General features: G+C 44.2%; 1 protein-coding gene across 2 annotated transcripts in view; it reads right to left on the minus strand.

Moving 5' to 3' along the window:
* Glt1d1 (glycosyltransferase 1 domain containing 1) overlaps nt 1-15,832 on the minus strand; it is an 82,968-nt gene that overhangs the window by 54,921 nt on the left and 12,215 nt on the right. For both annotated transcript variants that reach the window (XM_052168814.1, XM_052168812.1), the window contains exons 2-4: nt 15,613-15,761; nt 9,303-9,408; nt 824-875 (exon numbers count right to left, since the gene is read on the minus strand). In XM_052168814.1, the coding sequence (XP_052024774.1) occupies nt 824-875; nt 9,303-9,408; nt 15,613-15,761 (307 nt within the window). The remainder of the gene's footprint in view (nt 1-823; nt 876-9,302; nt 9,409-15,612; nt 15,762-15,832) is intronic.

The following is a 15,832-nucleotide window of genomic DNA, read 5'->3' on the forward strand; positions in this document are numbered from 1 at the left end:
GGAGGACAGCTGGAGGGAGTCAGTTCTCTCCTCGCATGATGTGGGATCTAGGGCTCGAACTCAGGTCCTCAAGCTTAGAGGGAGGCATCAGTAACCCACTGAGCGATGCATCTTACCAGGCGCCACTGGGGTTAAGTAAAAGCCTGATACATAGGGGCTGGAGAGATGGCTCAGCAGTTAGGAACACTGTCTGCTCTTCCAAAGGTTCTGAGTTCAAATCCCAGCAACCACACAGTGGCTTACAGCCATTTGTAATGAGATCAGACGCCCTCTTCTAGTGTCTGAAGACAGCTACAGTGTATTTACATATAATAATAAATAAATCTTTTTTTAAAAAAAGTCTGATAAATAGCTGAACAGGCAACACATCTGCCATTTTCCACCAATAATAATAATAATAATAGTAGTAGTAGTAGTAGTAGTAGTAGTAAATAATAATAATAATGGTGTTAAAAGGGAGGAACAGCCAGGTAGTAGTAACATATACCTTACCAAATAACATATTACAAATTAACAAATTAACATATAACAAATCCCAACATTTAGGAGGCAGAGGCAGGTGGATCTCTGTGTTTGAGCTCCAGGACAGCCAGAACTACACAGAGAAACCTGTCTTGAAAAACAGGGGGAGGGGGGCTTGATTTCACCCACAAGATTTTAAAAAATGTTATTTAAAAAAAAAAAAAGGGCTCGTTTTGCACTGAACTTTTTCAGGTATCCACGCTGGAGAAATGCGGTAAACAACTGTGCCATGCCACCACGGTCTCACTGCCTTCCTCCCTGTCCCCAAGCCTCATTGAAAGGACAAGGGAGGAATACGTACCCACTGCACCTGTGCTGTGTTCTTCATTGCCTCAGTAAAAGCCACGGCAAACCTAGTCGACGGACAGAGATAACAGTCAATTAGGCTGGAATACATTTAACACAACTGAGACACAGCTCTTCCCACAGCCCCTGAGAGGCAGAGAGGATACAACTCTAAATTCCAGCTGTTGTCATGACTCCCGGTCACTGCCCGTTAGGTCCCATCTTCACCCACACCAGAAAAAAAGTTGTACATGGGAAATAAATTCAACAATGCTCAAACCCTCTTTATTTCTCTTGTTCCTTTGGAATCATGCAGGAGAAGCGGAGATTAAAGCCCAAAGGCGAAACTGGAGAGATGGCTCAATAGTAAAAGAACATTTACTGTTTTTCCAGAGGACGGGGATTCAGTTCCCAGCATTCGAATGAGGCGGCTCACAGTACCTGTAACTCTAACTCCGGGAGATCTGATAACTTCTTTGCATGTGGCATGCACACTAACATACATTTATTGTTTTGTTGTTGTTGTTGTTTATTTGTTTCTTCTTTGGGGGTTTTGTTTATTTGTTTGGTTTTTGTTTGTTGAGACAGGGTTTCTCTGTGTATCCTTGGCTATCCTGGACCTCGCTTTGTAGACCAGGCTGGCCTCAAACTCAGAGATCCACCTGTCTCTCCCTCCCAAGTGCTGGGATTAAAGGCATGTGCCACCACTCCCGGCCCCCCAGCTGCATTTACATTTTTAAGAAATGAAAAGCCAGCCGGGTGGTGGTGGTTTTTAGTTAAGGTTACTATTATTGTGATGAAACACCATGACCACAAGTAAGTCAGGGAGGAAAGAGTTTGTTAGCTGAGTGCTTCTATATCACAGTTCATCATCAAAGGAAGTCAGGACAGGAACTCACCCAGGGTGGGCACCTGGAGGCAGGAGCTGATGCTGAGGCCATGGGAGGATGCTGCTTACTGGTTTGCTCCCTATGGCTTGCTCAGTCTGCTTTATTATACAACTGAGGACCACTAGCCCAGGGATGGCCCCGCCCACAGTGAGCTAGACCCTCCCCATCCATCACTAATTAAGCAAATGCTCTACAGCCCTGTTTACAGCTGGATCTCATGGAGGCATTTTCTCAACTGAGACTCCTTCCTCTATGATGACTCTAGCTTGTGTCAAGTTGACAGAAAATGAGTCAGGACAGTATCTGTCCATCACCTTTCTCTCACTACTGTGACAAAATACTTGACAAAAGCAACTTAAGAGCCGGGCAGTGGTGGCGCACGCCTTTAATCCCAGCACTCTGGGAGGCAGAGGCAGGCGGATTTCTGAGCTCGAGGCCAGCCTGGTCTACAGAGTGAGTTCCAGGACAGCCAGGGCTATACAGAGAAACCCTGTCTCGGGGAAAAAAAAAAACCAAATCCAAAAAACAAAACAAAACAAAACAAAAAAAAAAAAAAAAGAAAGAAATGAAAAGCCAGAAAACAATCTTCTGTAGGTGACATAGTTAATCCCTTGCACATGATAGCCACTTGAGAAGAGAATGCTGTGTGTGTTACAGTTACCCATATCTGCCCTGGGTGCCCGCATGATAATGAAAGTACCTACATGTTAAAAGTATGTGGTACACACACATACACTCAGGCTTATACATGACATTAAGTAAAAGAAAAATAGAAGAGTCAGCAAGACTTAAGGGACTATGGTGCTAAGAAAATGGTGGGCCTCTATTTAAGATCCTGTTAGTCGGTCCAGCAAAGATGGCTCCTCAGGAAGGGACTTTCTGCCAAGCACCACCACCCAAGTTTGATCTCCTGGAATTCGCATGGTGCAAGGTCAGAACCAGCTCCCTCGAGTTGTTCTCTGACCTCCACATGAGAGGTCACACATATAGCGTGCTCACACATGCCTGCTGAATTAATAAAGGTATTTAAAAAGATTGCCTGTGCCACAACAAGAGCATAACGGGTACACTTGAATGGAGTGCTATACATCACCCCTGGCACAGGAATCGTATAAAGATGTTCCTTTTTTAATCAAACCAGTTGGGAAATGGTATAAGCAAAACCCACAGTTCCACGATCATGGCACCTGACAGCAGCTTTATGGATTAGTCACGCATGCATACATAAATACATACATATATACAATTACACACGTGTAATTCTGCAACAATCACAGAATTGGATCTCCATTTCAATCTCTGTAAATGTCATGGTTGATTTCAGTTACCATCTTGACAGGAGCCGGGGTCATCTAAGAGGCAAATCTCTGGACATCTCTATGACATATCTAGGAGGCAGTTCCTAGATTAGAAGAACGGGAGTTGGGAAATCCCACCCTATGGGCAGCACTACGCTAAGGACTGGAACTGTGGTAAGAAGGAAGTGAACTAAGCACCAGGATCCGCCTCTCTGCTCCCTGACTTGGGGGTGCTAGGGAACCAGCTGCCTCACCATGATGGACTGTGATGGACTGTACCCTCAACTTTCAAGCCAAAACACAGTCCCTTGTTGCTGTCTATGTTGTTGTTATTGTTGCCGTGGCTGTTGTTTTGAGATTGGGTTTCTCGGTGTAGCCCTGGCTGGCCTAAAAATCCCTATGTAGACCAGGCTGGCCTTGAACTTAAGAGATGCCTGCAGAGTGCCGGGATGGAAGGTCTGCACCATCACACCTGGGTCCTTCCTTCCTTAAGTTGTTTTTTTTTTTTTTGGTTTTTTGAGACAGGGTTTCTCTGTATAGCTCCTGCTGTCCTGGAACTCACTCTGTAGACCAGGCTGGCCTCGAACTCAGAAATCCGCCTGCCTCTGCCTCCCAAGTGCTAGGATTAAAGGCGTGCGCCACCACCGCCCGGCTAAGTTGCTTTTGTCAAGTATTTTGTCACAGTAGTGAGAAAGGTGACGGACAGATACTGTCCTGACTCATTTTCTGTCAACTTGACACAAGCTAGAGTCATCATAGAGGAAGGAGTCTCAGTTGAGAAAATGCCTCCATGAGATCCAGCTGTAAACAGGGCTGTAGAGCATTTGCTTAATTAGTGATGGATGGGGAGGGTCTAGCTCACTGTGGGCGGGGCCATCCCTGGGCTAGTGGTCCTCAGTTGTATAATAAAGCAGACTGAGCAAGCCATGGTGAGCAAACCAGTAAGCATCCTCCTCCCATGGCCTCAGCATCAGCTCCTGCCTCCAGGTGCCCACCCTGGGTGAGTTCCTGTCCTGACTTCCTTTGATGATGAACTGTGATATAGAAGCACGCAGCTAACAAACTCTTTCCTCCCTGACTTACTTGTGGTCATGGTGTTTCATCACAATAATAGTAACCTTAACTAAAAACAAATCAAATGGGCTGGAGAGATGACTCAGTGGTTAAGAGCACTGACTGCTCTTCTAGTAGGTCCTGAGTTCAATTCTCAGCAACCATCTGTAATGAATCAGATGCCTTCTTCTGATGTATCTGAAGACAGCAACAGTGTACTCACATAAAACAAATAAATAAGCCAGGCGTGGTGGTGCACGCCTGCAATCCCAGCACTTGGGAGGCAGAGGCAGGTGGATTTCTGAGTTCAAGGCCAGCCTGGTCTACAGAGTGAGTTCCAGGACAGCCAGGGCTACACAGAGAAACCCTGTCTCGGAAAAAACAAACAAACAAACAAAACAACAAAAAAACCAAATACAAATAAACCAAATATAATGGCACTAAGTAACAACCATTCAAGGTAGAGAATGCAGAGCTGAGACTTGCAATGCACACCAGCAGCTTCCAAAGTGTAAAGATAAAGACTGTATTAGATTATGAGATGGGAGGAGAAGGGCAAAAGTGAAGGAGAGGTAGGGATGAGACTTAAACACACCCAGGCACTTAACACAGCAAAGTCAGCAAAGGGGTTAAATACACGGGAAAGGGCTGCACCCTCTAAGACAAAGACCATGGCTAAGCTGGAGAGATGGCTCAGTGGTTCAGAGCACTGGCTGCTCTTCCAGAGGTCCTGGGTTCGATTCCTAGCACCCACATGATAGCTCCAAACCATCAGTAACTCCAGCTCCATTTGATATGATGCCCTCTCCTTGCCTCCAAGAACTGCACATACGTGAGGGCACAGACACACGGGTAGGAGAACACCCATGCAAAGAAAAAGAAGAAAATGTTTTTAAACTAAATAATAACTGGAGAGAAACTTGAAGCAATCCCACTAAAAGCAGGGACTAGACAAGGCTGCCCTCTCTCTTCATATTTATTAAATATAATCCTTGAAGTTCTAGCTAGAGCAATTAGACAACATAAGGTCAAAGAGATACAAATTGGAAAGGGAGAAGTCAAATTATCACTATTTGCAGATGATATGATAGTATACTTAAGCAACCCAAAAAACTCCACCAGAGAACTCCTACAGCTGATAAACAACTTCAGCAAAGTGGCTGGTTATAAAATCAACTCAAGCAAATCAGTTGCCTTCCTATACTCAAAGGATAAGCAGGCTGAGAAAGAAATTAGGGAAATGACACCCTTCACAATAGCCACAAACAATATAAAGTATCTTAGTGTGACTCTACCCAAACAAGTGAAAGATCTGTATGACAGGAACTTCAAGTCTTTGAAGTAAGAAATCCAAGAAAACCTCAGAAGATAGAAAAATCTTCCATGTTCTTGGATTGGCAGGATTAATATAGTAAAAATGGCCATCCTGCCAAAAGCAATATACAGATTCAATGCAATCCCCACCAAAATCCCAACTCAATTCTTCATAGAGTTAGAAAGAGCAATCCTCAAATCCATCTGGAATAACAAAAAAACAAGGATAGCTAAAACTATCCTCAACAGTAAAAGAACTTCTGGGGGAATCACCATCCCCAACCTCAAGCAGTACTACAGAGCAATAGTGTTAAAAACTGCATGGTATTGGTACAGTGATAGGCAAATAGATCAATGGAATAGAATTGAAGACCGAGAAATGAACCCACACACCTATCTATGGTCACTTGATCTTTGACAAAGGAGCTACAATCATCCAGTGGAAAAAAGATAGCCTTTTCAACAAATGCTGGTTCAACTGGAGGTCAGCATGCAGAAGAATGCAAACTGAACCATTCTTATTTCCTTGTTACTAAGCTCAAGTCCAAGTGGATCAAGGACCTCCACAAAAAACCAGATACACTGAAACTAATAGAAAAGAAACTGGGGAAACCCTTTGAGGACATGGGTACAGGGGAAATTTTCCTGAACAAAACACAATAGCTTATGCTGTAAGATCAAGAACTGACAAAAGGGCTGGGCGGTGGTGGCACACGCCTGTAATCCCAGCACTCTTGGAGGCAGAGGCAGGCGGATTTCTGAGTTCAAAGCCAGCCTGGTCTAAAGAGTAAGTTCCAGGACAGCCAGGGCTATACAGAGAAACCCTGTCTTGAAAAAACCAAATCCAAACACACACCCCCCCCCCCCCCGCCAAAAAAAAGAATTGACAAATGGAACCTCATAAAATTACTGAGTTTCTGTAAGGCAAAGGACACTGTGAATAAAACGGCAACCAACAAATTGGGAAAAGATCTTTACCAACCCTACGCCTAACAGAGGGCTTATAGCCAAGATATACAAAGAACTCAAGAAGTTAGACTCCAGAGAGCCAAATAACCCCATTAAAAATGGGATACAGAGCTAAATAAAGAATTTTCACCTGAGGAATATCAAATGGCAGAGAAGCACCTAAAGAAATGTTCAACATCCTTAGTCATCAGGGAAATGCAAATCAAAACAACCCTGAGATTTCACCTCACACCAGTCAGAGTGACTAAGATAAAAAACTCAAGAGAAAACAGGTGCTGGCAAGGTTGTGGAGAAAGAAGAACACTCCTCCACTGCTGGTGGGGTTGCAAGCTGGTACTACTACTCTGTAAATCAGTCTGGCGGTTCCTCAGAAAACTGGGAATGATACTACCAGACGACCCCGCTATACTAGTCCTGGTCATGTACCCAGAGGATTCCCCAACATGTAATAAGGATAAATGCTCCACTATGTTCATCACAGCCCTATTTATAAAAGCCAGAAGCTAGAAAGAACCCAGATGTCCCTCAACAGAGGAATGGATACAGAAAATGTGGTATATATAAACAATGGAGTACTAGTCAGCCATTAAAAACAATGAATTCATGAAATTCTTAGACAAATGGATGAAACTGGAGAATGTCATCCTAAGTGAGGTAACCCAATCACAAAAGAATACTCGTGGTATGCACTCACTGATAAGTGGAGATTAGTCTAGAAGCTTGGAATACCCAAGACACTATTCACAAATCAAATAAAGCCCAAGAAGAAGGAATGAGAGGCCCCTGGTCCTGGAAAGGCTCAGTGCAGCAGTGTGGGGGAATACCAGGACAGGGAAGGGAGAAGGGGTGGATTGGGGAACAGGGGGAGGGAAGAGGGCTTATGGGACTTTTGGCAAGGGGGGGATCCAGGTAAATAAAGAATATATCGAATAAAAAAATAACAAGTGACATTATTTTTTTAAATGTACCTGGAAACAAAATGATCCCAATTTTTAGATACATTTTATTTAATTTTGATACTTTTAATCACTAAGCACTTGTTAGGTCATAATTCTTAGACACTGAAAGTCTAATCCAAAATTAAGATTTAATACTATAACAGTACAGGATAAAAGTTTTAAAATCTGGAAAAAAAATGCACATAGCCCCCAAATTAAAAAAATACACCAATTTAAAAGTGTTGGATTAAAAATGAAATGTGTGGGGCTGAAGAGATGGCTCAGGGGTTAAGGGCACTGACTGCTCTTCCAAAGGTCCTGAGTTCAAATCCCAGCAACCACATGGTGGCTCACAGCCATCTGTAATGAGATCTGATGCCCGCTTCTGGTGCGTCTGAAAATAGCTACAGTGTACCTACATATAATAAATAAATAAATCTTCTTAAAAAGAAAAAAAAAAAGAAAGAAAGAAATGTGCATTATAAAGCCAAACAAGCTCAGTAGTCTCACTTATAGAAACACGAGCTGTATGGTGTCAGACAAGAAATTCATGATTCATGCGTCTCTCTTGCCTCCTGGTTTCAATCAATACACCCCCCAATAGAAAAATCAATATTTGTTTTAATAACACTGCAATAAACAACTATAATGATAATACTGGAAGATAGATTTGTTCAATAATGTTTTCAGTAAACGGAATTACTTTTCTTCTATAGGACAGTGTCGCACAGACCATGTAAATGGAAAAGCAATATGTGTTTAGGGTGTGCAAACAGTAGTAAGGAATTTGTACTAATAGGCCACCTTTTTAAAAAGCAGTGTGTGTGTTTGTGTGTGTGTGTGTGTGTGTTTGCAAGATGTAAGTGCAGTGCCTATGGAGGCCAGAAGAGGGCGCTTGTCCACTAGAGTGGGAATTGTACTTCAGTTATTACAGGAGCCACTTTGATGTGGATACAGGGAAGGGAACTCTGGTTCTCTGCAGAAGCAGTAAGGGATCTTTTCATTGTTATTGTATTTGGTTTTGTTTTTTGAAGATTTATTCATTTTGACTTTCTTGTATGAGTGTTTTTCGTGTGTGTGTGTGTGTGTGTGTGTGTGTGTGTGTGTACCACACTCACAAGGTGCCCATGCAGCTCAAGAAGGGCTAGCCACAGCTAATGTCTGGAACAGGGCTTCCCACACTATCCTCACAGAACTAATGGATGTATCATCACAGAGAGGGACCAACCACAGCCAGTAGAGCCATCCATACTCTTGGAGTCTCTCTGGTCCTGGATGGCTGAGAGTAATATATACACAGAGGGAGGACTGCTCCAGGGTACAGAATCCTCACTGGTAACCATCTCTCAAATGGTTCACGGAACTCACAAAGGAACACAGGAGGCATCCTGAATACTGAATAGCCATACAGAATAGTTACGATGATGGCCCTTGGGCTGGGAAATGGAACTTAGGCCTGCATTGCTCTTAAATTATCTACTCAGCCCCATGCTGAGGTACATTTCTACAGCCCCAGTGCTTAGAAGGTGGAGGCAGCAACAGAGTTCAGGGTCATCCTCAGCTATCCACAGAGGTCAAGGCTAGCCTAGGCTACAAAAGACCCTATTTCAGCAAACACACACACACACACACACACACACACACAGAGCACATGCTAGGGCTCTCTTCCTACCACACAAAGCCTTCCAGAATGCTCCTGTGATCTTAACAGTAGGCTAGGTACATTGTAACCCTGTTTGGTTACAATGAGAATTTGTAACAAAGCAAAACTATGCTGAGGGCCAGTTTTGTTCTGTTGGGTGGTGGTTGTTGTTATTGCTGTTGTTTTAAGATAGGGTCTCTCTCTATAGCCCTGGCTATCCAGGAACTTTGTATGTAGATCAGGCTGGCCTTTGATATCCACCTATCTGTCTCCCAAGTCTTGGAATTAAAGGCATGCACCACCATGCCTGGTAAGGGCCATATTTGTGATGGTGTGAATTTGTTTTCCCTTGAAAGATAAAAGCCTTCTCCTGGGAGAGCCATGGCCTTACCTGGCTTCTTCCAGAACTTTCCCCATGACTTCCTTTTTTTCTTCGTGATTGGCATCTTCATTTAAATCAGTTCCACCAAAGATGACCCCGAAAGGAATGCCGTGACCTGCAGTATGACAAGTGAAGCAGACGGGCGTCAGGAGGTGTATGTACCCTGATAACGGGCCCTCAGCCACAAAGCAAAAGTACAGGTTCCCATGACACAGGGCTGCGGGGCTTGTCCATTTGGAAAGAGCTCTGTAGCCCAGGCTGTCTTCGGACTCTCAATTCTCCTGCCTCAGCATTCTCAGGCTGCAATTACAGGTGTGCACTACCACTGCTAGATGTGTGGTGTGTGCCTGTGGGGTGGGGGTGGGGAGGAGGGAAGTAGAGTCAGAGAGGGAGGAAGAGAGGTGTGTGTGTGATGTGCGTGAGAGAGAGGTGTGTGAATATGTGTTGGTGTTTTTGCATGTACATGTGAATGTGCAGGTGCCTATATGTGGGGGGGAAGGGAAGAAGATGGATAGAGGGAGGGAAGAGAGGTAAGTGTGTGTGAGAGAGAAAGGTGTATGTGTGTGAGAGAGATATGTGGGGGTGGGGTGAGACAGATGTATGTATGAGAGATGTTTGTGTGTGTGTGAGAGAGACAGATGTATGCATGTGAGAGGTGTGTGTGTGTGTGTGTGTGTGTGTGAGGGTGTATGTGTGAGACAGATTGTGTGTGTGTGTGTGTGTGTGTGTGTGTGTGATGAGATGCATTTGCCACAGCGCTGGTGTGGAGGTCATAGGACAACTCTGTGGCATCAGTTCTCTCTTTCCACCCTTGTGTGTTCAGGGAATTTGAGTGGCGAGGCTCATAGAGAATTGCCTTCACCCAGTGGGTCATTTCTTTGACAGGGTGGCCTTGAGCTTGTTAGTAACCAGAGGGTGACCTTGAACTCTTAAATCTCAGGCTTCCCTGTTGGATACGCCCGGAGGGGTGAGATCCCCCCCCCCCAAGCACTCCACCCAAACGGAAGCACTCCGGAAATTGAAGGCAAGCCTTGTGTAGCCGAGACACAGCCCCAGGCCCTAGGTGTGATGTATTTTGTATGAGTTTCATTCTTGGGGAGAGCAGGTATCACTATTAAAATCCTGTAAGGAGGGCCACTGAGATGGCTGAGGGAATAAAGGAAATTGCTGCCAAGCCTGATGACCTAAGTCTCATCTCTGGGACCCACATGGTGGAAGGAGAGAATCATTTCATGGTGAGTTGTCTTCTGAATCCCACAAAGATCTCTCCCCAGCATCACCACCATCACCATCATCATCACCGCCGCCACCACTCCATACACACAAATAATATATGTACAAAGAAAAACCCACACTAAGATTAATCATGTCGAGTTCTGCCCATGACAGTCTGGACTATTTTTCAAATTAACTTGCTTTCAATTTTATGCACTAAAAAAATATTGTTCACCACCATCTATTAGAACCGAGCTCACTAGTCCTGGGATGTGATCAAAGAGTTCATCAAATGAAACCGAGGAGAGGGTCCTGTTTATCACCCACTAACCTGCAGGGGGCAGCGCTGTGTAGCCCAGGCTGTTAAACATTGGCCCCTGCAGGTCACCAGGCATAGCTGCTCCCTCATGACCACCAGATTCTAAAGTCAGCCTTGTTCTGTAGACCAGGCTGGCCTCGAACTCAGAGATCTGCCTGCCTCTGCCTCCAGACTGCCCCATTGTGTTCAGCCTTAAAGTATCTTTTTTGTTTGTTTGTTTGTTTGTTTGTTTGTTTGAGACAGGGTTTCTCTGTGTAGCCCTGGCTGTCCTGGAACTCACTCTGTAGACCAGGCTGGCCTCGAACTCAGAAATCCGCCTGCCTCTGCCTCCCAGAGTGCTGGGATTACAAGCATGCGCCACCACCACCTGGCTACCTTAAAGTATCTTTAAATTCAGTTCTGCACACACACGGGGTTTGGTGCCACAAGTGTTTAATCCCAGCATTCTCTGTGTGTCTCAGGCCAGCCTGATCTAAATAGTGAATGAATTCCAGGTTAGCGAAGGCTCCAGGATGAGATTCCATCTCAAAAACAAAAACAGTTTACCACACACCATGTCAGAGAAAAAAAAAATGTAGAAATAAGATGTCATCATTCAGGGCTGAGAGATGGGTCAGTTGTCAAGATTATCATCAACTTTTCTTCTGTAGGACCCAGCATTCCTAGCACCTATATGGACTTAACTGTCTCTAGCTCCAGTTCCAGGCTCTCCGATGCCCTCTACTGGCAAGTGCAGGCATGACAGTCATGGGGCTGGCCATGGCTCAGCTACAAAACAGCACTGGCTCCTCTTGCAGAGAACCTAGGTTCCATTCTAAGCCCCCACATGACAGCTCACAACGGTATGAAACCCCATTTCCAGGAGATTTAATACCTTCTTATAGATTCTGTGGGCACCTGGAACACATATGGTAAATGTCTGTGTGTGTGTGTGTGTGTGTGTGTGTGTGTGCAAGCAAAATATCCTTACAGGTGAAATTGTTTAATTAAAAAAAACAACAACAAAAGACATCACTCCTGCCTGATTGCTGTGGGAATCCTGGCAAAGATAGAGGATGTTTTGACTTAGTTTCAGGTAAGATAACTGAAGCTGGGTGGGCTGGCTCATACTTTCTAGCCAAGGCAAAAGGATTTTCAGGAGCTCGAGGCCAACCGGCACTGTAAAATGGGAGATGCTACTTCCAAAGCCTGACGGTGGTGGTGCTTCCAGTAACCCCGGCATTTGAGAAGAAATAGGAGGTCAAGGTAAACCTTACCTACAATGTGAGTTCAAGGCCAGCCTGGGCTGCACGAGACCCTGTCTTTAAAAACTCAAACCAAGCCTGGCAGAGGCAGTGCACACCTTTAATTCTAGTACTTGGGAGGCAGAGGCAGGTAGATCTCTTGAGTTTGAGGCCAGCCTGGTCTACCGAGGGAGTTCCAGGACATCGGGGTTACAGAGAGAAACCCTGTCTCGAAAAAGCAAAACCAAAACAAACAAACAAAAAAAAAACCCAACAAAATTCAAAACATACAACAGAAATGACAAATAACTATGGGCCAGTGAGATGGCTCATAGGGTAAAGGTGGTTGCCACCAAGCCTGATGAGCTGAGTTTGATTCTTGGGACTAACGTGGTAGAAGGAGAGGACACTATAAAGTTATCCTCTGACCCCCATCTGCACACTCTACTAAACAGATTAATTTAACTTAAAAATTAAAGACCACCAAACCATAAGTTGTATATGATCTCAATTTTAAAAACCTGAAAACTACAGAATAAATTATATGGGGTGGGGTGTTTGAATTGGAGCCCTACCCAGTCACAGGACAGCCTCACAGACCGGTTAATGTTCTCCCACCTGATCCTATCTGCTTCCTTACTGGACACCAGCCAGGACATATTCTTTAACTTCATTAAAAGCACTGTAACCTGCTCCAAATTAACTTCCAAGTTGTATGTTTTATAGGCTAGTTAAAGCTTATGACAGAGTTCCCAGAATGCACCTTGCACAGTGCTTTGGCTATATTCCGTCTTAGGAAGGACACCATAATATTCTGTCATTAAACACTTGAAAAATTCATTGATGTATACAGGAGGGAAAAAAATCTTTTACATATATCCCCAAGAGGGAGGAACAACTCCCTTGGGTGAGTTCAGGGTTTGTACAGTAGGAACCATAACAAGAAAAGCAGGAATTGAATGAGTTTATTTTCTTAAGACTTATTTATTTATGTAATTTATCTATATAAATGTTTTTGCCTGAATTATGTCTCTACATCGGAAGAGGGCACCTGATCCCATAGGGCTACTGGTATAGATATAGATGGTCGTGAGCCACCATGTGAGGGAATCGAACTTAAGTCTTCTGGAAGAGCTGCCACTGCCCCTGACTGCTAAGCCATGGCGCCAGCCTTGAACCAGTTACTGACATGTCAGCACTGTAGCCAGGGCCCGCGTGTACTAATGCTGCCTCGGTGCACTTCCCTGTAATCTGCATGTTCTATTGAGAAATTTTCTTTCCCTGAGAGCTCCCTTAGCAAACCTTTGCTTTATAAAAAGAGCTGGTGAGATGGCTTAACAGCTAAAGTTGTGCCCATGAGCCTGCCTGAGTTTGATTTCCCAGAATTGACATGGTAGGTGGGTAGATAGGTATGCAGAGAGAATCAACTCTCCCAAATTGTCCTCTGATCTCCACACATGTGCATGAAATGCAAACCTGCATGGGAGTGCTCCTGTCCTGTGTACACACACACACACACAAATATAATTTAAAATAACTTAAAGAGGAAAAAGAGGGTTGCAGAGATGACTCTGTGGTTAAAAGCACTGGCTGCTTTAGCAGAGGACCCAGATTTGATTCCCAATACCTCATTGGCTCACAATAATTCCCAATAACTCTTCTGGCCTCTGGGAATACAGAGCACACATATACATATGTGCCCTGTTACCCAAAGACAGACTGAAGGATTATATAAGGTTTCTGTCTTTTTCTATTAGACGATTATCTAAACTTGGTAACCTTGCCAGTTCAAAACAGATAGATATTAGTGATGTCTATACTCTATAAATATTTATTTAAATGTTGTCCTGAGGCCAGGCCTGGTGTAGTACATGCCTGTATTCACAGTACAGGGTCTCACAAAGCTGTGGAAGCCCTGGATCAAAGCATTCACGTCTCTCCAGTGGTCCACTTACTCTCCTGTGGGCTTTCTCCTTGGGTGGTATTTCTTTCAGTTTAATTTCCTGTTGCTGTGATAAAATGCTCTGACAAATGCAACCTTCAGAGAGAAAGGGTTGGGTTACAGTTCCAGGGTACAGTCCATCCTTGAGGGAAACTTGAAGAAGCGGGTCACATGACATCTGACCTCAAGAGAAATGAATGTATGCACAGCACGTTGCATACATTCAACAGGGCAAGATGTATGCATCATGATCAAACTCCAGAACAGTCACCTCCTCCTGTCGATGCTCAGCTAGAGCTTAGTGGCTTTCTACCTGGATGTTGAAAAGGCACTATGGATTCAGTGGAAGACTTATTTTTTATTTTTTGAGATAAGGTGTCATTGCTGAGTGCTGGTGGCACAGGCCTTCAATTCCAGCACTTGGGACGCAGAGTCAGCTGGATCTCTGAATTTGAGCCAGCCTGGTCTACAGAGTAAGTTCTAGGATAGAAAGAGTTACATAGGGCTGGAGAGATGGCTCGACAGTTAAGAGCACTCACTGACTGCTCTTCAGAAGGTCCTGAGTTCAAATCCCAGCAACCACATGGTGGCTCACAACCATCCATAATTAGATCTGATGTCCTCTTCTGGTGTGTCTGAAGATGGCTACAGTGTACTTACATATAATAAATAAATAAATCTTAAAAAAAAATTAAAAAAAAAGAAAGAGCTACATAGAGAAACCAAAATGCCCCCCCACCCAAGAAAAGATGTCATTGAGTTAGCCTAAGACTTACTTTATAATTGCTTAAGTTGGAATCAAAAATTGGAATTCTTCTATCTTTACTTCCTGAGTGCTGGGATCTATAGGCACGTACCTCTATGTCTGGCATGTTAGGTGACTATAGAGGCTGAGTTTGTGACTCTAGAATGTTCTTTATAGGGTGATCTGTGGGGTGTGTTTGTGTGGAGACAATCTCAGTTTAATTGATGTGGGAAGACCCCGCCCACCGTAGGTGTTACCATTCCCTAGGCAGGGGGGTCCTGAACCGTGTAAATGTAGAAAGGGCCATTTGTAGTAAATGTGCCATGCATACATTCATTTCCCTTGAGGTCAGATGTGATGTGACAAGTTTCCTCAAGTTCCCTTCAAGGATAGACTGTACCCTGGAACTACAAACCAACCCTTTCTCTCTGAAGGTTGCATTTGTCAGAGCATTTTATCATAGCAACAGGAAACTAAACTGAAAGAAACACCACCCAAGGAGAAAGCCCAGTAGGGAGGAAAGAGGCCTCTTGGCCACAGGAGAATAAGCAGACCACCGGAGAAATGTGAATGCTTTCACCCATGGCTTCCACAGCTTTGTAAGACCCTGTACTGTGAATACAGGCATGTACTACACCAGGCCTGGCCTCAGGACAACATTTAAATGAATATTTATAGAGTATAGACATCACTAATATCTATCTGTTCTGAACTGGCAAGGTTACCAAGTTTAGATAATCATGTAATAGAAAAAGACAGAGACCTTATATAATCCTTCGGTCTGTCTTTGGGTAACAGGGCACTGTTCTTGGCATCTGGCATTTTTCTTAGCACTCCCCCGTCCCCGTGTGACTGTGGGAGCGTGGGAGGGGTACCTTGCAGAAGTCGGCCTCCTCGGTAGAGGTGAAGAGCTAGTGCTGCTTCCAGATTCTCGTCCACGATCAGGTTGGCGATTTCAGATGGGCTTTCAAAGTCAAAGGCGTCTCTCAGAACACACATGTGGCCTGCAGCTTCTAGGTGGTCCCTTTATTTAAAACAAACAAACAAACAAACAACAGAGAGAAAAAAGTTGGTTGGAGTCGCCACCTTGGTTAA

Source organism: Apodemus sylvaticus, chromosome 22, assembly GCF_947179515.1.
Source record: "Apodemus sylvaticus chromosome 22, mApoSyl1.1, whole genome shotgun sequence".
NCBI classification, from domain to species: Eukaryota; Metazoa; Chordata; class Mammalia; order Rodentia; family Muridae; genus Apodemus; species Apodemus sylvaticus.